The sequence below is a fragment of the Coffea arabica genome, chromosome 8c, assembly GCF_036785885.1.
Source record: "Coffea arabica cultivar ET-39 chromosome 8c, Coffea Arabica ET-39 HiFi, whole genome shotgun sequence".
Taxonomy (NCBI): Eukaryota; Viridiplantae; Streptophyta; class Magnoliopsida; order Gentianales; family Rubiaceae; genus Coffea; species Coffea arabica.
This window is the reverse complement of record NC_092325.1, coordinates 30,055,019-30,079,494: the sequence shown is the minus strand read 5'-3', so window position 1 is coordinate 30,079,494 and position 24,476 is coordinate 30,055,019. Positions and strand designations below refer to the sequence as shown.

The 24,476-nt window shown below is 32.9% G+C and overlaps 2 protein-coding genes and 1 long non-coding RNA gene across 6 annotated transcripts; 1 reads left to right on the top strand and 2 right to left on the bottom strand.

Annotated features, from left to right (window-relative positions):
- Nucleotides 1–1,543: 1,543 nt before the first annotated feature.
- Nucleotides 1,544–4,334, top strand: LOC113705299 (uncharacterized). 4 transcript variants are annotated; one of them, XR_011820690.1, is made up of 4 exons: nucleotides 1,544–1,676; nucleotides 1,863–1,920; nucleotides 2,211–3,276; nucleotides 3,909–4,334. It is a non-coding gene; the product is annotated as an uncharacterized lncRNA (long non-coding RNA). The 4 variants fall into 4 exon arrangements; XR_011820691.1 differs by having other exon boundaries at nucleotides 1,552–1,920; nucleotides 2,211–3,066; nucleotides 3,158–3,276; XR_003451851.2 differs by having other exon boundaries at nucleotides 1,555–1,920; nucleotides 2,211–2,534; nucleotides 2,965–3,276.
- Nucleotides 4,335–5,489: 1,155 nt separating this feature from the next.
- On the bottom strand, nucleotides 5,490–6,682 carry LOC113705974 (disease resistance protein RPV1-like). The gene is made up of 3 exons (XM_027227874.1): nucleotides 6,674–6,682; nucleotides 5,689–6,013; nucleotides 5,490–5,638 (listed from the first exon to the last, which is right to left on the bottom strand). The coding sequence occupies exons 1-3, from the start codon at nucleotides 6,680–6,682 to the stop codon at nucleotides 5,490–5,492; spliced, it is 483 nt and encodes a 160-aa protein (XP_027083675.1).
- A 4,381-nt stretch (nucleotides 6,683–11,063) lies between these two features.
- Nucleotides 11,064–16,816, bottom strand: LOC113705298 (TMV resistance protein N-like). The gene is made up of 5 exons (XM_027227105.2): nucleotides 16,246–16,816; nucleotides 13,589–14,675; nucleotides 13,184–13,459; nucleotides 12,257–13,060; nucleotides 11,064–12,112 (listed from the first exon to the last, which is right to left on the bottom strand). Exons 1-5 carry the CDS (start codon nucleotides 16,776–16,778, stop codon nucleotides 11,252–11,254), a joined length of 3,561 nt encoding a protein of 1,186 aa, XP_027082906.1. The 5' UTR covers nucleotides 16,779–16,816; the 3' UTR covers nucleotides 11,064–11,251.
- Nucleotides 16,817–24,476: the final 7,660 nt, after the last annotated feature.

The window sequence follows — 24,476 nt, the reverse complement described above, 5'->3', positions numbered from 1 at the left end:
ATCTACAATTTTGTGTATTTTTTAAGGAGAAAGATATATTATGTGATGTTTCCACCAAGACAAATCTAGTTAGGCATTCTTGTACCTCCGTTTTTCTCCATTTCTTTCTTTTTGCAATTACTTTATGGCCTATTCAATTTAATTGAAGGATCCAATAAGATTTTGTATATATTTAAACTAAAGTTAATTTTTGTTTGTTTTTTAAGTACTCAAGTGTTGTAGTATCAATTGGGTTGGTATACAAGGATTGCAGTCGGGGGTGGAAGTCACAATTGAGGCTTTCGGCCTAAAGTGTGACTTGACAAAAACTTGTTTGAAAATTCAATTTTGATTAGGAAGATGGTTTTGCAATAAAAAATTGTTCAATTCTAATTTGTATATGTAGATCACGAAACATAGCAATTCATATTTTTATCTAATCTTGCTATTTATATTCTGGAGCTGCAGGATAATGTTGTCACCTTTAGGCGGAATTTAAATAGATAAACTGGATTCTTCTATCAAAAGAAAGAAAAATATGAAAGTTTATAGTAAGCTATATTGATGTTGAATATTGTACCATGTTTTAGCAGCTTTCTAAACTTTTTCTCATTATTAAAGTACTAAAAGTATTACGACTGCTTTTGATTTAGTTTTAACTAAAACTATACTACTATTAATACATTAATGCACTTATAGTGTATTTATTTTCTCTCCTTTTTGGGTATCATATAGTAGTGGTTCAAAAATCTTTATTCAAATCATAATAAATAGGGAAGTTGAATTCATAGATGGGATTTCTCTTTACAACAAATTTTGAGAGAAATTTTATTTATTCTCCATATTTTGTTAATTGTATTCCTACAATAAACAAAAGCTATATGATAAAAATAATAGCGGAAGTATGATTAACAAAAATGAGAGTTCAAATAATATTTGTTAATTTTAATTGTTTTGATGCTCAATTTTTCTCCTATATTTCTATTCATTCATCATGTGGCAAAATAATTTAATGCTATGCATTCGGCTAAATTTTTAGGGGGTCCAAACTGTGCTTTGCACAGTTCAAGTACCTCTAGTATATCTATAACTACATATAAGTTCCAGTTGCATGTTACTGTAGCTTCTTCCCAAATTACCACGTGGCAGCTCCAGAGCTTAAGTTTAGCTTATTTCTCCTCCGTCGACCTTGCTTCTTTCATTGTAGGAAATTTATTCAGCTGCTGTATTAGCCCTATTCCACTGACCATATGGATTTAGCAAGATGATGTTGTATTAAAAAAATGGATAGTTATTTTTTTCAGCTAAAATTTACAAAATTCATCCAGAACTATTTCATGCTAATATATTTTTTGCAAGTAATAGATTTAACAATATTTATTTTGAGTGTTGATTTGTGGCCTACTTTGTGCATGTAAACATTAAATCAAGATCTTAATAAATTTGAGTGTAAATGAAAGGTTGTTTAATTATTTTGAAAATCCAGTGTACTTGTTTTTTTTGGTCAAATGGAGGGTAGCTGAGGGTGGTTGAAAGTACATCATTGTTTTACTTCATCTATCAACTTACTGCAAATAGTTGTTGGCTACTAACTTTAAAATTCGGTTGTCTTTTCCTCTCTCTGGTTGTGCACGTCAGACAATCAAGAATTGCAGTTGAACTGCTCCTGCACATGGTCAGAAAAAGCAAAGAAGCAGGTAAGCTTCTCCCTTTCTCCGTATCTTTTTTTTCACCAAATCCTTCTCATTCTCCACTGTAGAATACACATGGCTAGCCTATCAGTGGTAAATATTGCGATGGAAACCACCAATTGTTTCATAGATTGAGTCTACTTTTTGGCACTTTTTCTCCTTCGTTACATTTTGTGATATTGCGTACAATAGAGGAGAAGAACAAAGAACTCCAGCAAGAAAGAGTTATGGAGAAAGGGCCGCAGGAAAAGTAAGAATTTATTTCTTTTCCCTTTTGGTTCTGAATTTTATTTTCGCCTTTTAGGTTTTTATTAGATGATATTCTAACTTCAATACAAAAATTTGCTCTTTTTTTTTTCTGCTGAATGTGAATATATGTGTCAATGAATTTTTTTCTTCATTTTGTTTTTTTTTATCAGATGTTCTTCATTTTGTTCTTTCTTTTTCTCTTTTTTTTATTAGATGACGTTCTGATATTCGAGCTATTTTTTTTTATTTTTCTTTTTGTGTTGTTTCTTTTGGTTGCAATGATTTATCTAGCAAATACAACTATTCAAGCAAGTCAAGGTTTTGTGAAATCTCAGAGAACAATGGCCATCAAGTGTTTGGTAAAATATCTGTGTGAAACTTGGGATAGCAGAGAAAACACGGAGAACCCACAAAAGTCCGTGCTGCAATTTTCAATGAGATGTATTCATTTGAACCCCCAGGTCCGTGCTGTATATGAGAGGTATATGATAACAATTTTCACTTGACTTGTGGGTTCTCCGTGTGCTGTATTCATTTCAGTGAGATGAAGCCAGCTCAAGAGAAGAAGCCCCAGGTTTCTACTGCTAAAGGTCATGCTACACCCCCTGCTGCTAAGTAAATTTTTCTCCTTTCCTCTGCTGCTTAACATCATAGGAAATAAATAAACTCTTAAATTTTTGTTAATTTCCAGTTCATTGTGTTTTATTGGAGTAACAAAACAGAACGGTTTATGTATTGTTGATAACAAGAGCCTAAGAGGCAAAATTGCTAAAATCATAACTAGAACCACTGTTGTCCATTAATTTGTTTAATAACCTTATTTCATTATTAAAGGATAGTCATTATGAACTCATTATGATTCAAATTGAAATTTATATTCTTACGGTGAAGGCTTGAACTTAATAGTACCCTATAATAACACCCATTGCTTTAAAGACATAGAACTTGCATGTTTAACCATGGCTTTGGTACATGTTGACTTAAGACTTCTGAGTTTCAATTTAGTTTTGCTAAAAATGTCAATTTTTGGCTGATTTTTTCTCAGGAATTTTTGGCTTAAGACCCAAAAATCTATCCATATTGAGATAGAATGTACCATTAGATGCCTATCATGCAAGGAAGAAACTGGAGTTGAAGCGAGATAAATGTTATTATTTACTTTTCTAATGCCAGAATTAGTAAATCATTTACCACAATATAACTTCTAATTTGCTTCATGTAATGGCAAAATACGATAGGTGTCGCTTGGGATTTGTGGTAAATGATGTAACAGGGTGTTTACACGCTGCAATTTTCAGTCCATATGCTTAGAAATTGTTATCATATACCGCTCTTCGCCTAGCCAGTTGATGACCAAGTAAGTTCAACTCCATGAACTATAACTTGATGAGTTATTGCATAATGATGAGTGCAACTTGATAAATGCTCTTAGAAGAACAATTGTAGGAAAGGATTGAAACATTATACTAAAAAGTCGTATTTTTCCTTAAAGCATTAATGAGGCTTTGTTCAACTTATTTGATCCGTTTTATAGCTTTAAATTTTGCTTATTGGATTAATTCTTTTATATGACATTTTATCATAAGTTTACCCTTACAAATTTACGTAGAGCTTTTGATCTTGACTCTTGAGATATCCTAAAGCCTTATGAGAGCATTCTTTTGGTCAGTTGGAAATAATTGAAAAAGATAAGCTGTCTCAGTTATGGCATAGGCATAAGTGACTTATACATTTCTACTATTTGGTTTTTGAATGAGGCTGCCATAAAAAAATGACTTTGTATGCTTTAATAAGTTATTTGTATCTAAAGTATCTGCTTATCTGTTAAAATTTTAGAATGCTGCCTTAGTTTTAGATAAAAAGTTATATTGCTTCGCAGTTGGAAGTGGCATTGTCAACATGTAATTGTTGGTTAAATATTTCAAACAAAGTTCACTAATGAAATTAAGGATGCTACACATTTTGCTAAACTAGCCTCTCATGTTGAAGGGGTTACAATGGTTTGTTTCATCCATGCTTTTAATCTGGAAAATCCAAGGACAAAAGGACAGCGAAGAACAACACTATCAAAGCATACACTACTGAGGTTGGAGGTCAAATTTCGATAGCAATCCCAAATGAAGATCACAAAAGATGTTCCCAAATTTCATATCAATGCTCAGGATCCTTTATGATGGCATTCTCCTAAAGAACTTGATGGAGTAAATGCAAGTTAGCAATCTAATCAGTGGGCAGTCAGTATTTCAATTTATAGTTGTCTAGGATATAGCACTACTAGAAAGTTTATGACCGCCTACTCTATTACTTGGCAGTGGGAAATTAGAAAAGATGTTAATATTGAACAAGTGCTCAGTTTCTAAACTCTGTTATTTTACTCAAATGGTGAATTTGTATGCTTAATTCTTCTTTCTCCCTTTTATTAATCTTCTAACTTCCTTTAACAATTTTCTTCTTACAGATTCGGATGATTGCAGCTCTTAGCTCCATTAGTTTTTAGCATATATAATGGAACCAATCATTATAGTATTTTTTTTTCCTTTTTGGCTTTGGATTCTTGGAAAAATTGCTGTTGAGATTTTAAGTAGAATCTAAATTATGTCAATATCTTTGAAACTACAAAATTGAAATCCAATTCTAGACTTTTACCTAAATGAAAAATGTATTTATGAGCTATATTATGATCCATTAATTTTTAATCCAAAATTCAAGAGATCATGATACACAGTAAGGGATCAAGCCATGATAGCTGATTATTTATTGCCTCTTTAGTCAAGAATAAATAATTAATTGAGAAATATTTGATATTAATATGTTTAATTCAAAAAATAAATTTATCAATTATTACTTTGAATAAATGTGTAAAGCTCAGAAGCTTTTATTCATTTTATTTGTTCTCATAACTTCTTTCCTGGCAATTTTCGTAAAACAGAGATCACAAGGTGTGTAACTTTTTCTTTGATTAACTTATCACCAATGCAACAGAATTAAAACAAAAAACATTCTAAAGTTTATAGACATCAATATATTTTTCCAACAATACACATTTGTATTTACAAGTTAAACAAAAAGAAACAAATGTGAATTTACTTCTGTACAATGCAATTACTAATAAATGCAACAAAAACAACTTATTATTTCCTATGAAAAATATAACTATAACTACTACAAAAGCTATTGCTTCATCAATTACTATCAGTGAATTCATTCCAATGGGCACTGGTTGTGCATAGCACAGCCCACCCCAACTAGTATATATATATATCCTCTGCGGTGCTTGATTTGCAGATCAGTATCAGGATTGGAATCATGGGATTGGTCAAGTCAAACTCAGATCTAATTTCTTTTAACCAAGATCATTAGCACTTCACCTAAAACCACCAAATTGAGAGAGGAGTGAACTAGAAAAAGTTCGCCAACAAAAGGATCGATGACCTAGAGGAAAAAAATACCAAACCAAAAAAAAAAAATCTAACGCCTTATTACAATTAAAAAATCATAACCAAATAGCCAACCACTGGCCAAAAAAGAAGGGATGCTAGTTCAAATTTTTAAAGAACAAAGCTAGTGACTTTACCCACTGGCAGTTTTGGGAACATCCCAGCCAGAGGTAGAAGAAGCTTCAGCAAGAGCTGCCCTCCACTTTTGAACCCGTTCCTTGTCCTCTACTTCATCTTCAACTTTGACAAAAGCTTTACCAAAACTGCCTTTCTGTTTTCTCACTACAGATGGATCCACATAGTAAAATACGGGCAGAATAATTTGTCCTAACTTGTGGTTGCAGTCAATGATCTCTGCAAGCTCATCCAGACACCATGAAGAAGTAGCATAGTTTTCTGAGAAAATGATAACTGCAATTCTTGACTCTTTAATAGGTTGGCGTAATGCAAGTGAAATGGATCTTTGTCTTTCAAGCTTTCATCGTCTTTGAAGGTGTAAATTCCCTTTTTTTGTAAAGCACTGTAGAGGAAGTAGACAAAGCTCTTTCGGACATCTTCACCCCTAAAGCTCAAGAAAACATCATAAGTCCATTTAGGAGTGGAAGCAAAAGAAGAAGAAGAAGAGGCAACAATTTCTACAAAATGGTTAAGAAGTTTCTAACATTTTTGTGGTAAAGTTAAGACTAACCAATGAGAAAATGACACATAAGAAATTACTGAAATTGAGGAGAGTTTGTACAGGTTGCTTATATTGTTTGTTCACGTTGATTTGTCTCCATCACTAACACCCTATTTGAATTGAAAAAAGCTGACCCGATTTGATGTGGAAATTGGCAGCAATTTAAATGCATATACTTACCCAGTGGATAAGGTTAATTGAAGCATGGATAGTTACTCATATGTGTTTAACCCAATGGATAATAACACATTTGATACTAAAGCGTGAACTGGTTATTGCACTTTGACAAAGGAAAGCAAAATTTGATGGCAAAGGCCTCGAGACATGTGCAATTTGCTGACTCCCATTCTTCAATGAATGACTAATGTTTGCAGTTAAGGCTCGGTGGTGGTGTTTTATCATATTTTGCATGTTTACATTCTATATAGGCCATGAGTATTGGTTTAGGGACTTTGTAGTGTCCATTTGGTATTTGTTAAGAGATCAAGTCCGGCAACTTGCGTTTTATTTGTTCTCTTAAGTGGTGTAAGCACTTGATTTGATAATAACCCATTCTAGTATGGCTTTGTTATTCAAATTTGAATTGGAATACAAGCAAAATTAGATATCCAAAAATCAAATAGACAAATCGTACTTACCATGGTCATTAGAAATATAACTAGAGGGCCGAAATTGATACTATGTAATAGTCAAAATCAAAATGAAGTTAGTAAAACAATGGGGGATACTCGGAATTGTATATTGCAGGTTATCTAATATTTCGTTGGTTTAGGAGTAGATAGGATATATCCCAAAAAAAAATGCTATAATTGTGTTTGGTCGGGAATTCGGGTATGATAGGATTGCTATTATAATGATCAAAGAACCCTTTATTTTGCAATTTCTTCCTAATAAGGTTAATTTACCATTTTAATACTTATAACCTGCATTCCTAATAAGCTTAACTTACCATTTTTAATATTTATAACCTTCGTTAACATTATAAATTAAATCAAGGATTTTAATATATACAAACTAGTAATTGTCGCTTAACGGTTTTAATACATCCCCTTATTGATGACGTCATTCATAGGGGTCAGCAAATTGTGCAAATGCGGTAATTCTTCAATATATGAAGGGTTAAATACCAAAACCTCCCTGTGGTTTGACTAATGTTCACTTTATCTCCCTATGGTTTGGAAATCTACAATTTAATTCTCTGTCGTTTCAACTAAAGTGAAAGTCTAACAGAAAACATCTACAATAATAGTATTTCTGTCAGACTTTCACTTTAGATGAAACGACAGGGAATTAAATTGTAGGTTTTCAAACCATAGGGAGGTAAAGTGTACATTTTGCAGACCACAGGGGGGTTTTTGGTATTTTACCCATTCTCAAATACACGAAACATTCTTCCAAGGGTTTGACTTATAGAGGGGCAATTTTGACATTTTCCATTTAGATGTTAGTTTAGATGTTTTTCGTCAAACTTTTACTTTAGTTGAAACGATGGGGAGTGTCAAATTGTAGGTTTTCAAACCATAGGGAGGTAAAGTGAACATTAGTCAAACCACATGGGGGCTTTTTGGTATTTAACCCATATATGAATTCGGTAAATTTTGTTATTGGACTCAATTGAAATATAAATCGCTCTCAAATTTGAATTGGAGATACCTAAATTCATTTCACTGTCGAATTGGGGCTCTAAATTATTATACATTCATTATGCTCCTCAATTATTTAAAATTTATTGTTGGTTTGATCCCCAACTTTATTTATAATTTAACACAGTACTCATGTTTTAATCATTTTGTAGTTTAATTGGTATTCATTTGATCACGTACATTTAGTTATATCTTGAATCCTTAATCAATGATTTAAGGAACAAGTAAAAAGTGATTAATTTAAACTACAATACACCTTAGACTATACAATAATTAGTGATAAGTTTCAAGTTTATAGTTTACAATGATTAATAATAAGTAATATTAGTTACAAATTACAATAGTGACTTAATTGCTTTTAATAGTGAAATCACTCGCACTAATATGTTGATGTGCAATTCATATGCGTTCACTTAAACTGCTTAGTTTATTTGTTCTCTATGCTTAAAGCCTTAAAATTAGTGAATAGAGAATAAGAATTTTCATGTTAAATATGTAATGTAATATTAGAGGACATCGATACTTGCAAGTTACAAGTTATGCATTCAAATATTTAATAAATATGTAATGTAATATTAGAGCACATCGATACTTGCAAGTTACAAGTTATGCATTCAAATATTTAATAATTCAAACATGAATGATGTACCAAACTGTCAATATCTAAATTTCAGTTACTAATTATGTTTATTGTTTAATATTTAGTATTAAACCTATACTTTTTAATTACTATCTAATTCTAGTCATGTATAAAATGATAGGTATTATAGTTATGTTATGTATTGTTGTATATTTGTATTATTATAGTGATATAATAATTAACAAATACTAAAATGGTATATTGTACATCTTTATATATTTTATCATCATAAGTACATGATAATACCATGTACTCACTATTATTAATAGCATTTACCATATTAATAATATAATAATATAATAATATATTAGTAGTATATATCAATACTAAATAGTATTTACCTATATATTATATAATTTCATAAACCAATTTGATATTCGAATGTGTGAATATGATACCCCGTTTCATCTTACCGAATTTGAATTCGAAATCGATTATTACCAAATTCATAATCTCATTATCTATTTCGTACCATATTAGATTTCGGTCAATTTGGTAAATACCGCTTTTGTACCAAGTTACCAAATACCCAATTTCAAATTACCAAATTCTAAAAATGCTATGATGTGTTTGGTTGGGAAATAGGAAAAATTGGATTGCTATTATAATGACCAAAGTCCCCCTGATTTTGCAGTTCTTCGTAATAAGGTTAACTTACCATTTTTAATATTTATAACCTTCATAAACATTATAAATTAAATCAAGGATTTTTATACATACAAACTCAAGGGTCAAGGATTTTACAAACTAGTAATTGTCACTCAAGGGTTTTAATATATCCTCTTATTGACATTGTCATTCACAGAATCCAATTCATAGAACACTTTTATTTATTTGGAATGTGGTTGACAAATATGGTTTGGTTGGTTATTACAAATCCAATTTTATGTTATTCTATGAACCATACAAATAGTAGTAAAATTACAATAATAATTTGGTCTTCTATATGTCCCATACAAATATCAGTAACTTTACATTTTTTATTCGTAATTCTCCTAAATTTCGATCAATCTGACAAACAAAGCTATGTTTGTAATTTGTCAGTTTTTAACCCTAATGTATGTAATATGACTAGGTATTTGTTACAACTTTAAAATATAAGCTGTAGTTTAATACAAATTTGTTAGGTACAACCCAAAAAAAAAAGAACTTCAAACACAAATAAACATGGGCCAAGTTTACCGGCATGTCTCTAGACATAGGTGACTAATAACATTAACATATGTGTCAAGTGACTGTGTTTATAAGTGGTTTTGTCAGTCTAATCCCGTTTGGCAAGTGAGTTTTTTTAGATATTTGTTCAGAACTTTATTGTAACTTACTGTAAAAGTTTTTTAAAAAATTTTTAAAGTGTGTTTTTTTTTAATATTTTGAAATGTATAGTTTAAAATTTTTGAAAATTTTTTTGAGGTTACTGTAGTTAAAGTTTTTAAAAAATTTGTAGCAAACAAATTTGACAAAAAATTTGGCTATCAAACAAGGCCATTTTTGTGGTAAAGATCACTCTCGACATACTGTATAACTATCCATCCAAACAAATTTTTGTTTGGATAAGAGTTTATTTGGATGATTTATTTGAGATATTTACTGTAGCACTTTTTGTGATGTGATGTATGTGAGATAAAAAAGTGATTAGGAAGATAAAAAGGTGATTGGGATTTGTGAGAATAAATTTTGCAAACCAAATTATCTTTGTCCAAACAAATCCAATTGTTTCTCATTTCTTGCTCAAGAAAACTTCGAAGTCCGAAGTTGTTTGAATATGAATGATTTGAATAAAAATAATTTATTTACATTATAAACACAAATTTCAACATACTTTTTTATCTTTTTAATCACTTTTTTATCTATCTTATCATATAAAATTATTATAATTATTTCAAATAAATATTTTAAACAATCTCCCATCCAAAGCAGAAGCAAAAGCACCATTATCACCACCACAGTCACCGGAGCTCCACCACCATTGCCGCAGCACAAGAAGCCAGCAACGGCGGATCCTTAAAGCACGTAGATCTCCACACTGGATCCAACGGCTGGGCTTCACCTCCAGGCGATTTATTCTCTCTCTGTGGACCCAACTATTTGACTAAAAGGACAAAAGTACCCTCCGACCCCTGGCTTCTCCAACCCGCTGGCGTCGATTGGCTCCTATCCAACGCCAAGCTGGACCATGTCCTCGCCCGAACCCGATAACCAGTCATGAACTTACTCAAATCCTCCAGGCTCCAATCTTCAAGGAAAGAGTCTGAAAACTTTCCTCATAGTTGTCAATCTCCAAGTCCCCGGAAGGGACCCACCACAGCGCAGTATTTTACTTCGCCACTAAGGAAGACGAAGGCCTCCAACCGGGCTCTCTCCTCTACGGGTTCGTCCACGAAGACAAAACTTCCGGAACAGCCAGTTGAAGATCGTGAATCGGATAGTCAAGGGGCCGTGGATTGTGAAAAGCCGCCGTCGGGAATGTTTACTGGGAAAAGCGCTCAAGTGCAATTATTTTGTCAGCGATAATTACCTCCAAATCGACGTGGATAATTACCTCCAAGATGAGTTGCCGGAGAAGTTGTTCGGGGCAATGGAGATGTCGTCAGCTACTTACTAGGAGAATAGTAGCAATGCGTAGTCGTTTAAGAGGGGGCTCCACAGTGGACACCCGAACGGTCGTAATAGTAATAGTAAGTGGAGTAAAAGTAAAGTGCAGGCTGACGAGGGCAGTAATAATGGAAATTTGGGCTCCGTACGCTATTTGGGCTCCGAACACTTCCGAAGACAGAAGCGAGTTTATTTTTATAAAATTGATAATAGTTTGATTACAATAGCCCCGCTTAACATTTGTTTATTAATTGTGATATGCATATTTATACACTAAAATGGAAACAAATAACATTTGCAGACTTCTAGACACAATGATGATCTTGTTGACGTAATTAATACTAATAATAATAACTATAGCAGCTACCTGTTCTTGTTGTTATAGTATCGCATCCTCCAATGCTTCCACCTACGCGATGTACATCAGACACTAGGCTAGGAAGATCAGTCGCTACTGTGGGAAATACATGGACAGCATCAACGCGGGCGGGCATCTGAACTGAGGGGTCCCCGATCTGAATCAATTCTGATGGAAAACCTGGCAAAGCTTCAAGGCCTCTTCTCCTCCTGCTGGATTTCAGTCTATTGACAATCACATTGGATGAGAATCTCCTTTCTCCCAACTCAGAGCTTTGTGGGACCATCAAAAGTTCGGAATTCTGCCTGACATCGTTCTCGTATACAAGACTGATTCCCCATTCTTTGAAAGCCAAACATTCCTTAACATCAGCTTGAGCAGACGCCTCAATGCAAGTCCAATCATTTGGGCTGCGTAAGCTATTTGGCCACAAATGTAGCAAAGACCCATTACGCCGTCTTGTAAACGCAAGCGCATCCAAAATATTATCAAATGGAAGATATCCTAGACAAGTATGTTCTGAATCAATGTTGTTTTCGGCCCCCACAAAAGCCATGGTGAATACGTAGCAAAAGCGATTCATCTCCTTATCTATGAGAGTAAACTGGACAGGAAAACCTGGAATTTTCTGTAGAAGCTCACGCCATTGTAATTCCAACAAAAATGGGGTCCTTATCAAATCAGAAACAACACAAACTGCGAATCCCATGAACTCATTGTTGTACCAATTTGGAGGAAGCTCAATTGTTATTGAAGGCCCTGAATTCTGGTAGGTGAACCAGGATGGAATGCTCCCTCCAGGAAGACAGATGCTAAAGCTACCACCTTCTACAAGTGAAAATTTCTACACAGCAAGAAATTAGGCCTCTCTCTCAGTAACTAAACAAGAAGTTTTAGTTTGTGAAGCACATCTAAACTAGTAGTCCCTCCGTCTCAAAAAGTTTTTTGGGCGCCGGGAGTTGTATGTATATTGTAAAAAAGAAAATACCTTTAGCATGTGGTTCCAAGTTGCATATATCATGCTGGAAGTTCGTTCATCCTGAAGCAGCTTAAAACAATTACTGAATGAAACCCTGTGTAACAACCCATGCTTTGTCAAATCAGTTGCACTCTGCAATGATGTACAATTATCTGCATACACTTCTTCTATACAAGGTGGAAGCTCTGGAAGTATCTCAAGTCTCTTGCAGCCAACTAATTCAAGGATTCGAAGGCGACTGAGGTTCTTGATACTTGCGGCAGAGATACTAGTAAAGTTGTTCTTGCCAAGATTTAATTCTACTAGGGAGGATAAGCTCCCTAAATCACAGGGTAATTCTTTGTCTGACAGATTGCAATCACTAAGATCTAGTTTTGCTAGGGAGTTTAATCCTGAAACAGATGGAAAAACCAAGCCAGTTGAAACTTGACTTTTTTGACCCAGCAACCAAGAGGGCAAGAATGCTCTCCATATACGAGATGCCATTGCTTTACATCCTCTGAAAGACAATGTTTTTAGGTTTTTCAAATGTACGATAGAGGATGGTGGCTTGGAGATGGCAGTTCCATCAACATAAAGCTCTTTTAAGCTCAGTGCATGTCCTAGCTCTTCTGGTAACTCGTCAAGTTTTGAGCAGCCAGAAAGAATAAGAGCTTCAAGACATTTCAATCTGCAAAGGCTGCTTGGCAGACTTGCGAGACTTGAACAGCCTTCAAGGATCAATCTCTCAAGATTTGGTATCCCTGTGAAGTCTGGCATTCTTATTAACTTCTGGGAATAGCTCAGGTCGATGTATTTCAATTTGTCCAGCGACTGTCAAAAGTTTTTTTGGCAAAATGAAGAAAATGACAGAAAGAAAGGGGAAGAAAAAGACATCATATAGGTTCAAGCAAGATTCATTAGGAAACAAGAATAAATCGGAGTTCATGATGGTACCTTTATCCCTTTCCATAGATGTATGATGCGGCTATACTGTAGGTTGAGTCCTACGAGCTTTTCAGCTTGGAAACTCTGTGGAAGGGATTTTGAAGGGTATCCATGCCAGTCAAGCCACCGTATCCCATTCGGTATGCAATTCGGGCAGTGAGAAACACAAGCATTATTGATTTTGAGTAGCCTTAGTTTCTTCATCTTTTCAAAGGCTTCATTCTTAATTACAACATCTTGTGGGGTAGGCAAGTCCAGCCACATGCCCACAATATTTTCTGTCGCCTGCCAGGAAACAGGTTACAAGGAGAAGAAGAAAAGGAGAAATTGCATAAACAAAATATTCGAGAAATATATAATTGGAATATTCTTATAGGTGGAATGAAATTAACTTAGAGGTGGAAGATTGCTAACCTTGTCTCTAGCCAAAACGTCACAAATTTCCTCTGCTACCCAGAGCCTGCTGTGTTTTCCTGGCTCATCTGGAGCCTTTTGGCGAACAATATGCCAACCCATTTCTTGTATTAAACAATGCATCAGAATCCTTCCTCCAAAAACGGTTACCAGAGATTTCTCGATGAGAACCTTTATGCCTATATCAGGATAGAAATCGAAACTATCAAGTACTCTTCTTATGTATTCTTTCTTCTTCCCTTCAAAGAAACACGCAATGTCCAAGAAAATTTCTTTTTCAACTTCTCTGAGTCCATTAAAACTTACTTTGAGCTTTTCAATAATTTCATCTTCTGGAATTCTTTTTAACCTTTCCACTTCACTTCTCCATTCAGCCATCTCTCTGCCATACAGAAAGCTACCTAAAACCTTTAGAGCTAAGGGAAGGCAACCAGCAGAATGCACTATTTTTTTCGAGAGCTCCTCATAACCTTTTGCAGGATAGTCCTTCTTAAAAGCATGCCAACTAAACAGCTGAATAGCTTCAGATTGATTCAACAACTCCACCTCGTGAATTTCATCTACTCCATGTGTAACAAGCAAATGCTTATCTTTTGTGGTTATGATAATTCTACTACCAGCACCGAACCAATCATGTTTTCCAGCTAAAGCTTCTAATTGATCTAGGCAGTCAACATCATCAAGAACAATAAGGACTTTTGTATTGCATAGTCTTCTCCGAATCATATTTGACCCTCCAAAAACACTGCTGATCCTCAAATCTTTCAAGCAAATGGTTTTTGAAAGAGTCTCCTCTTGCAAATTTTTCAGACTTTCTGATTGTTTTCTGACATCTTCGAGAAAGATGGCACCTTCAAAATGAGTGGATATTCGGTCAAAAACAGCCCTTGCTATGGTTGTTTTACCTATTCCACTCATTCCCCAAATCCCTATAAACTGAACCTTACCAGACCCCAAATTCAGCAATGCATTTACTTTCTGAACTCGAGAATCAATACCAACTTGGTTTTTTGCTTCAATTGCGTCAACTCTCTCCAATTTAGCCACAACATATTCAACAATTTCTTGGATGCATTTAGACTCATGCCTATCCATGAAAAAAGAAAAATAAAAGGTAAGAAAAATCATGCACGAGGAGATGCATTTGTTAACCATATTCTCAAAATAGATAGATCTAACAAATGCTAATTTTGAAAAAAACACTAATAAATGCTTCTACAAAACAGATGCCTCAATATGATATTTAGATACTTCAATGGGATATATGCTGCAGTACTGAACAACATCATTGTCTGTCTTCACCTCTATGTTCTCAATATTGGAGTTTTGATACAATATGTTGGCCTCGGAACCACAAGTATTGAGGATGTTACTAGTAAAATAGCAGTACATGGAAAGCAGAAAAGTATGTTCCTCGGGAAATTGATAAACATATGGACACATATCATCGAGACAAAGACTACTAAGGGTGGTATTAAAGTAACAGAACTGCAACAAAGGAAATACAGATTTGATTTTTTTTTTTTTTTTTTTTTTTGGTGGGTTGGGGGAGGAAAAACAATTGCCAAATGAGAAGAGGTGACAAGACGAAATTTCAGAAAGGAAGACTAATCAAAAAAATGTGTGGGAAACATGTCAAATGCAGAAGAAATGATAGCATGGATAAAACCTTTCCAAAAGTGAGAACTCATGGGAAAGAAACATTCACAAAGACAACATATATGTACTGATAGAAACCAATAGTTTTTGACTTATTCATTATGGACTGGTTTAGTGGTCAAATATGTTCTTGTTATTCACTATGGGTGACTTACTAAGTTCTTAAAAACAATTTCATGTAGTTAAATGAGAAGGATTCGATTTATTTGAATCCTAAGTTTGACATGATATGATAACAGGACTTGAGTCACCTGGTTGCTACTTATCTTCTTTTGTGTACTAACAACTCCTCATAGGAATGCAGACATCAATGAAAGTACAGAAAAAGTTAAGGTCGGAATTTGTTATTTCTTCATTTCTGTTTCATAATCTTATACGCATCTAATCAGAAAGAAATGACATGAAGTCAATAATTGGATTGCAAGCATGTAATGAAGGATCCTTCTTAGAATAAACTCAGGAATCAATGGGCCTTCTAAAACTAATTGAAAAGACAAGTTACCAAACATTTTTGTGTGGTCGTCACTATTCTTTATTACTGAATTCTCTGTATAATTTTGTCTTTCTTTGAATAACACATTGCTTTGATAGAGAAATCAATGTAGTTATTTATCAGTTAATGGTTCAGAATCCTTTTTTCTGCCCTCCAAGAAAACTGAGTACTAGAGGAAAACAGTCAAGAAATAAATTACAAATAACCTCAGAGGTGCTTGATTGGTACTTCAGTACCAGGATTGGTGTCATGGGATTGGTCAAGTCAACCTCAGATCTAATTTCTTTTAGCCAAGATCATTAACAATCCTCCTAAAACCGCCAAATTGATAGAGTACCGCACCAAGAAAAGGATCGATGACCCATAGGAAAACAAATACCCGAAAGAGAGAGAAGCTAACAGCTTATTACAATTCAAAAATGATACTTAACCGAATGGCCAACTATTTGCCCAAAAAGAAGGGATGCTAGTTCATATTTTTAAAGATCAGAGTCAGTGAATTTACCCATCAGCAGTGTTGGGAACATCCCAGCCAGAGATAGAAGCAGCTTCAGTCAGAGCTGCTCTCCACTTTTGAATCCTTTCCTTGTCCTCTATTTCGTCATGTTTGACAAAAGCTCGATCAAAGCTGCCTTTCTGTCTCCGTACCACAGATGGATCCACGTAATAAAAAACCGGCAGAACAGTTTGTCCCAACACATGTTTGCAGTCAATGATCTCTGCGAGCTCATCTAAACACCATGAAGAAGTGGCATAGTTTTCTGAGAATATTATAACTGCAATTCTTGACTCTTTAATAGCTTGGAGTAGTGCAGGTGAAATGGATCTTCCTCTTTCAAGCTTTTCATCGTCTTTGAAGGTGTAAATTCCCTTTTGTTGCAGAGCACTGTAGAGGAAGTCGACAAAGCTCTTTCGGACATCTTCACCCCTAAAGCTCAAGAAAACATCATAAGTCCATTTAGGAGTAAAAGCAGAAGAAGAAGAAGAAGAAGAGGCAATGTTTCTCATTTCTTGCTCAATAAAACTTCGCAAGTCCATTTAGGAGTGGACGAAGAAGAAGAAAAAGAGGGCAATGTTTACCATTTCTTTTTACGCGGTATGCACTATGCGGTACAACAATGGACTGTAGATGTGGGGTAGAAAGATAGTTCAATGAAATGAACCAGAAAGTCAATAAATCTTCTTCCGTTTGCAATTTTGCTGGACGTTGCTGGGCTAATTCCTTAAAATATATGTAAAAAAAAAAAAAAAAAAAAAAAACCCACCAAATGCACCCTGACACAGAATGTTTCTTATTTTATACGTGCATTGCTAACTCAGCCATAATTAAAATCCCTCCTCCCGACCAACCACACTGACAGACGTCTGCAAAATTTTCAGTGAGAGGAGGTCAGTCGCAGCTGTGCTGACTGGGCAAGGCTGCTGACACAAAGCCTGTTCATCCGCCGCAGCTGTGCCCAGTCAGCAGGGCTGCAGCTGACACAAACTCCTCGCCACCATGGTGGAAACATAGCATAAGAAAATGTTTCTTGCAAATTTTAAGTCTTTTGTATCGGTGTGGAACTTATTACTGTAGCAATAATGAAGAAGTGAAGCAGATGTTTCTTTATCAATCATACGTCTTTTTCGCCCCTCGTTCATTGTTCAATCTCAATTTATAATTTAAGATGATGTTTCGAAAAGAGTGGAAACAAAACAAGAATCAATGACGTATATCGTTTTCTTTCATTATCTTGTATCATGAGCCAAAGTCATACGTATCACGGTGAAGCCATTGAACCGAAAACAGCTTGAACCCTACATAGAACATGATGAAGTGTGTGTTCCCAAAGAAACAAAGGAAAATGAGAAAATAAAAGAGAAGAAAATTTTAACCGAAAACACAGGTATATCATTTCTCTAGAATAATTTCGGAACATGAACCATCATAATCTGTTGATTGTGAAATCAATGAACGTTAAGACTTTAATTTCTTGAGTAGATTTCCCTTTCCTACAATTCTTGTATATAACCTTATACAAGCTTTCCATTACTGTTTATTGAAATACTTCAACTGCAGGAGTTTCTTCATAATTTTCATTTGTACTAGATAGCATACGCCAAAAGTACAAAGTGCTAAAGACCGGAATGTTCACACTTTGATCCAATTTAGATCGGAAGTCAATATCTATAAAACTGAATTCAGAAATTCAATTTTAAAATTTGGTAAGTTTGGGAATGAATATTGAAATTTGATTTCCGATTACCGATCGAATTACCAAATTTGATATTTTAATTAAATAATTTATAAGTTATAATTTATGCTAATGGACAAATGTATATGATGTTAGTTAGTGACATATTAACACATTAATAACTTTTATATTATTAATTACATATTACATATACTTAACTAATATATATTAGAAAACTCCAGTTGCCAATATTCAATTACCAAATAAAAATTTGGACGGTAAATGGATGTTGACCTTGGTGAATAAAAAAATCAAATTTTCTTTTATCGAATAACACCAATCATATAGAGCTCACTGAAAGTGGTTCAAATGACTATTTGCCAATAAGAGAATACAATGGCCCTTCACCAATAACAGAGGATCTTTATTATTATTATTATTTTTTATACAGCAGGAATTTAACATTCCAATGACACTAGTGTATCCCTACCAATGTACAAGACACAAAAGAACAATTACCAACTAAAGCGACACAAAAGAACAGTTACCAACTAAAGCGATATAAGTCCGAAACCAGTTGCCAATTCAACTTAGTGCGAGGGATTCTTCTCCAACAGGCTTTGTGTCAGCCGCAGCCGTGCCCAGTCAGCACGGCTGCGACTGACCTCCTCCGCACTGAAAATTTTGCAGGCGTCTGCCATTTTTGCAGACTGTCTGCCAGTGTGGTTAGCCCGGGGAGGGATTTTAATTATGCAGTCGTGCTGAGTCAGTATGGCACGTATAAAATGAAAAACATCCCGTGTCAGAGGTACATTTGGCGGATTGTTTTTTTTTATTTTAAGGAATTAGCCACGTTGCTGCGATATATTTATTTGTCAAAAAAAGAGGTATGGAAAGGTAGAGGAAAAGAAGAAGCAAGTGATTGTGGCCACAGATGATAGGGAATGTGTCTTGGATGGATACGTGTAAAGGTATTTGTGACCTGAAACTTGAAGAGTCGTTGGGTATCAGGTAATATGATGTAGTAGTGTATTTACGCTTTCAAATCCCCCCAAATTTTGCAAAAGAAACCTTGTTTATTGTCAACAAATTAAGTAACTAATAAAATCACCTGTGATGTTGCTTTAACATATTTAATTTATGTTAAATACAAAATCTACTAGTTTCCCTTTCAAAATAATATAAGTGTAACACTTTTTCAATTTTAGTTACAAATATTTATGTATTTTACATAAATGTAATGGTTCAGAGTAAAATGCCCATAAATAACTAGTATTTTGTTGATATAATGCAAAAAACCCATAAAGAGCTGGTTTGTTATGGGCGCAATCTTTTTTACTTTCACATATTTAAAATTTGTTAAATACAAAATCTATCAGTTTCCCTTTCGTAAAAATATAAGTGTAACACTTTTTCAATTTTAATTACAAACATTTATGTATTTTACATAAATGTAATGATTCAGAGTATAATGCTTATAAATAACTAGTATTTTGTTGATGTAATGCAAAAAACCCATAAAGAGCTGGTATGTTATGGGCGCAAGCTTTTTTACTTTCACATATTTTAAATTTGTTAAATACAAAATTTACCAGTTTTCCTTTCCTAAAAATATAAGTGTAACACTTTTTCAATTTTAGTTACAAACATTTATGTATTTTACATAAATGTAATGATTCAGAATAAAATGCCCATAAATAACTAGTATTTTGTTGATGTAATGCAAAAAATCCATAAAGAGCTGGTATGTTATAGGCAATCTTTTTTACTTTCACATCTTTAAAATTTGTTAAATACAAAATCTACCAGTTTCTCTTTTGTAAAAATATTAGTGTAACACTTTTTCAATTTTAGTTACAAACACTTATGTATTTTACATAAATGTAATGATTCAGAGTAAAATACCCATCAATAACTAGTATTTTATTGATGTAATGCAAAAAATCCATAAAGACCTGGTATGTTATGGGCAATATGTTTTTTACTTTCACAAAAATCAATTTATGTTAAATACCACCTGCATGACTGTGTTTAGTACTGCTTATGCTTCCTCTTCGGTCTTTTATTCCTACGCCCATTATATTTAGGGATAATTGCAGAAACCTCCTTTGAGGTTGCTGACATTTGCACTGACCTCCCCTGTGGTTTGAAAAATTATACTGATCTCCCCTGAGGTTACTAATCCTTTGTAAATTCAGTCCAAATGATTAAAATATTGTTTTAGAAAGTGAAATTAGAATTTTGTACCAAATTTGCCCTTTGTGCTACATGTCTAATGAATGACAAAGTGCTACAAATCAATTAATAATTAATAAACTTTAAAAAGTGTAGTCTATAGGCAAATACGCATTATCTATTTAAAATACCAACTCTTTACGTGTATTTTACTTTCAAACATTTAATTTATGATAAATATATCAATGTTTGTAAGTAAAATTCAAAAAGTGTTACAGTAATATTCTTGCAAAAAGGAAATCGGTAGGTTATCTACTTAATATAAATTAAATATTAAAAAAATGATCCATAAAGTATTAATTATTTATGGTTTTCATCCATTACATGAGTAAAGTATTGGCTCTTTATGGATATTTTATTTTGAATCATTTTATTTATATTAAATACATAAATGTTTGTAACTAAAATTAAAAAAGTGTTACATTAATATTTTTAAGGAAGAGAGATTGATAGGTTTTGTATTTAACAAAAATTAAATATTTGAGAGTAAATACAAATCTGTATTTGAGCGTAAATATTAAGGGGGTACCTGTTTCACAGATTGAAATCGGAAATGAAAATGGAATCATAGATTCTGGTTTTAGAGTTATTTCATTCCAATATCTAGCTTGGTTCACACATTGGAATTAGCATCATTCCAATTTCTGATACTTGGTTTGATGAGTATTTCGGAATTAAATGTAATTAAATTTCAAAATTACCCTTGATATAACAATTCTTATAAAACAAAAGAATTACACATACAACAAGCCATGGCTCTTTATTAAATAGCGCATAACATACCAGTTCTTTATGGGAAACTGGCAGGTTTTGTAGTATGTTTTGTACCAACTCTTTATGGGAAACATGCCAGTTCTTTATGGAAAAAAATTGATTAAATAGCGTCCAAAGGAAAACTAGTATGTTTTGTATTTAACATAAATTAAATATGTGAAAGTTAAAAAAAAAATTGAAATTGCTCATAACATACCAGCTCTTTATGGGAAACTAGTAAGTTTTGTATTTAATGCGCTATTTAACTAATTTTTCATATTTAAACAAATTTACGAAAAATTAAAATAACATATTTGAAAGTTTGAGATGGATGAGACCACAAGAAATGGCATCCCTCCAACCACTACAAACCCCAGAAGCTAGAATCACAATCCTATCATCATCAACAAGTGAAACAATCCCCAACAACAACTCCATGGGAATATCCTTCCACTCAATGATCTCTGTTCCAGCAGAATACCCACTGCTCTTTGTCGCTGTCCAATCGGTTCTTGCTTCTTACCGAATTTCTATCCCTAACTTGAAATCTACTCCTCTTTATCACTAAAGATATTTGTCCATTCTTATCAATGTTTGTAAGTAAAATTCAAAAAGTGTTACAGTAATATTCTTGCAAAAAGTAAATCGGTAGGTTATTTTTTTAATATAAATTAAATATTAAAAAAAAGAAATGGCCCATAAAGTATTAATTATTTATGACTTTCATCCATTACATGTGTAAAGTATTGACTCTTTATGAGCATTTTATTTTGAATCATTTTATTTATATTTAATACATAAATATTTGTAACTAAAATTGAAAAAATGTTACATTAATATTTTTGCGGAAGAGAGATTAGTAGGTTTTGTATTTAACAAAAATTAAATATTTGAGAGTAAATACAAATCTGTATTTGAGCATAAATATTTGTATTTAATTAAATGTTTGAAAGTAAAATACCCGTAAAGAGCCGGTACTTTAAATGGATAATGTGTATTTGTCCATAAACTACACTCCTTAAAATTTATTAATTGTTAATTGATTTATAGTATTTTGTCATTTATTGGACATATAGCACAAAGGGCAAATCTGGTAAAAAAATTCTAATTTCACTCTCTAAAACAATATTTTAATCATTTGGACTGAATTTGAAGGATTAGTAACCTCAGGGGAGGTCAGTGCAAATATCAGAAACCTCAGGGGAGGTTTCTACAATTATCCCTTATATTTATGTGAATACCCTCACACCGCCCGCGCCTGTTATAGGTCAACACTTGCTTTTGTAGAAATATTCCCTTCATCCTCCGTACATGCCAGCTTGCAACGTGGCTGCTTTTTTGCCATATTCTTTACCTTTCCACACCTATTTTGGATTAGTTAAATATACTATAGAATTTACCAATTTTACTTTTCCTCTTTATGAGCATCCTAAAATCGGATGTTGATGTGGTATGTTTATTGGTCAAAAAAGAGGTGTGGAAAGGTAAAGATAAAGACGGGACAAGCGATTGTGGCCACAGATGATAGGAAATGTGTCTTGGATGGGCACGTGTAAAGGCATTTTATAACTTGAAACTTGAACAGTCGTTGGGTAATGAAGTTGAGTGGAAGGGCCATATGAAAAGTTTGGGGGGGGGGATTTGAAAGCATAAATGGGAATGGTGGAGTGCCTAAAATAATCAACTGCCAAAGGCAAAGGGTTGCAAGCGAAACTAAGGGCATTGAAAAAGGCGCCAAGCTTGACCGAAAAGCTAAACACTGTATGCATATAAAATGAACAGGAATTACCGCGAAAAGCATATTCGTTATGGAGTTGGCGGCTGAAATAAATGCTTCAAAAATATATATTTGTATATATCCTAGCATGTATGTCTATATATATATTTTTGTGAATGGGATAATTTTGCACAGGCTCGGATAAGTGATATTTTCGAAATATTATTGGACTCCACTGAGTATAATTTCGTTTCTCGTGACAGTAATTTAATATGCCAATATCAATGGTGAAAAATTATCTAATAATACTCTTATATTTAAATTTTAAATTTTTTTCATTTACATATAAATTTCCTACTTTTAGAACGTGTATACATACATACATTTTAAAAATATACATTTATACATATATATAGATATCTGGATATGTATGTCTTTATATAAATATATTGTGAATGGGATAACTTTGTAGAGTCTCATATGACGTTATCTGAAATATCATTGGACTCTCCTGAGTATAATTTCATTTTTCGTGATAGTAGTTTAATATGTCAATAGCAAAAGTGAAGAATTCTCAAATATTACCCTCATATTTAAATTTCAAATCTTTCTTTCATTCTCTAAATTTCTTACTTTTTTTTTTCAATGTGTATACATACATACATACGTTTTCAAAATATATAATTATATATATACATATGTATGTCTATATATATATATGGTAAGTTCATATATACAATTAGACTTGCAAATGTCAATGCAAACTGCTGTGCACTTGAACCTGGAATAATGGATAACTGTGCAATAATGTATTTCTAAATTATAATAAATAGAATTTTGTTTTTCTTGTAGTTTTTGTGATTGTGATTAAATGAGGTATGACTATGCAAGTGTATTTGTTTTCAAATATCATTTTTACTTTTCAAATTTATAGTTTTATCCGTGATTGTGTAGCATTATGATGTAGTAGTAATACAAAAGAAATACCATGTAAATAATGATAGTTTTTTTCAAATAAACAAGGTGGTTTATGAATATTCCTATCTAGCGAGCAAAAGGGTAGTTAGGATATTTAAAAATCTTGCTATACAAACAACAAAAGTAAGGTAGGTTAGTGATATTTTTAGAACTTTAGGGGTGTCAGGCGAAATAAAAAGAAACCTCAGGGGAGGTTTACAAGATTGACTTACTGAATACACTTATTTATGCCAATTATACTCTTCATACTAATTATATTTTTAAACTAAATTACTATTTACGCATATTTTAAAACTTCAAATTTAATTGCTATTAGCGAAATTATATTGATTTTTTTTATACGAGTAGTATTTTTTATCTTGGATACTACTTAATTTAGTTTAAAGACATTCACTGGAGTTTGGACGCATTCAGAGAGCACCGATCGATGTATCTTCATGCGTAAATTGGAATAAATGTGCAACTTAATTTTTTTAAAAATAAATTACTACTCTATATCCGAAATTTACTTTTTGGAGAGTAGGTTTAGTTCATACTATTTTTCATAGTATTTAAAAATATATAAGTACAAAAAATTTTAAATTAGACCTATAATCATGTATTATACGAGTATATTATGAGTACTTACTAACTAAGATACTAAACTTTAATCATTAATAAAACATCTTATCGTTATTTCAAATAAACTTCCTAATACTAGTTTGAGATAAGTTTTAAAGTAAAATAGTACATGTGTCCCATAAATCATTAAATCTTGATTATTAATCAAATTTGCCATGTTATCAGTAATAATCACTATTTATGTATAAAAGTTTACTATTACTTGAATTAAACTTGCTATTACTTGAAGTAAAATAGTACATGCATTTGCTTGCCTTT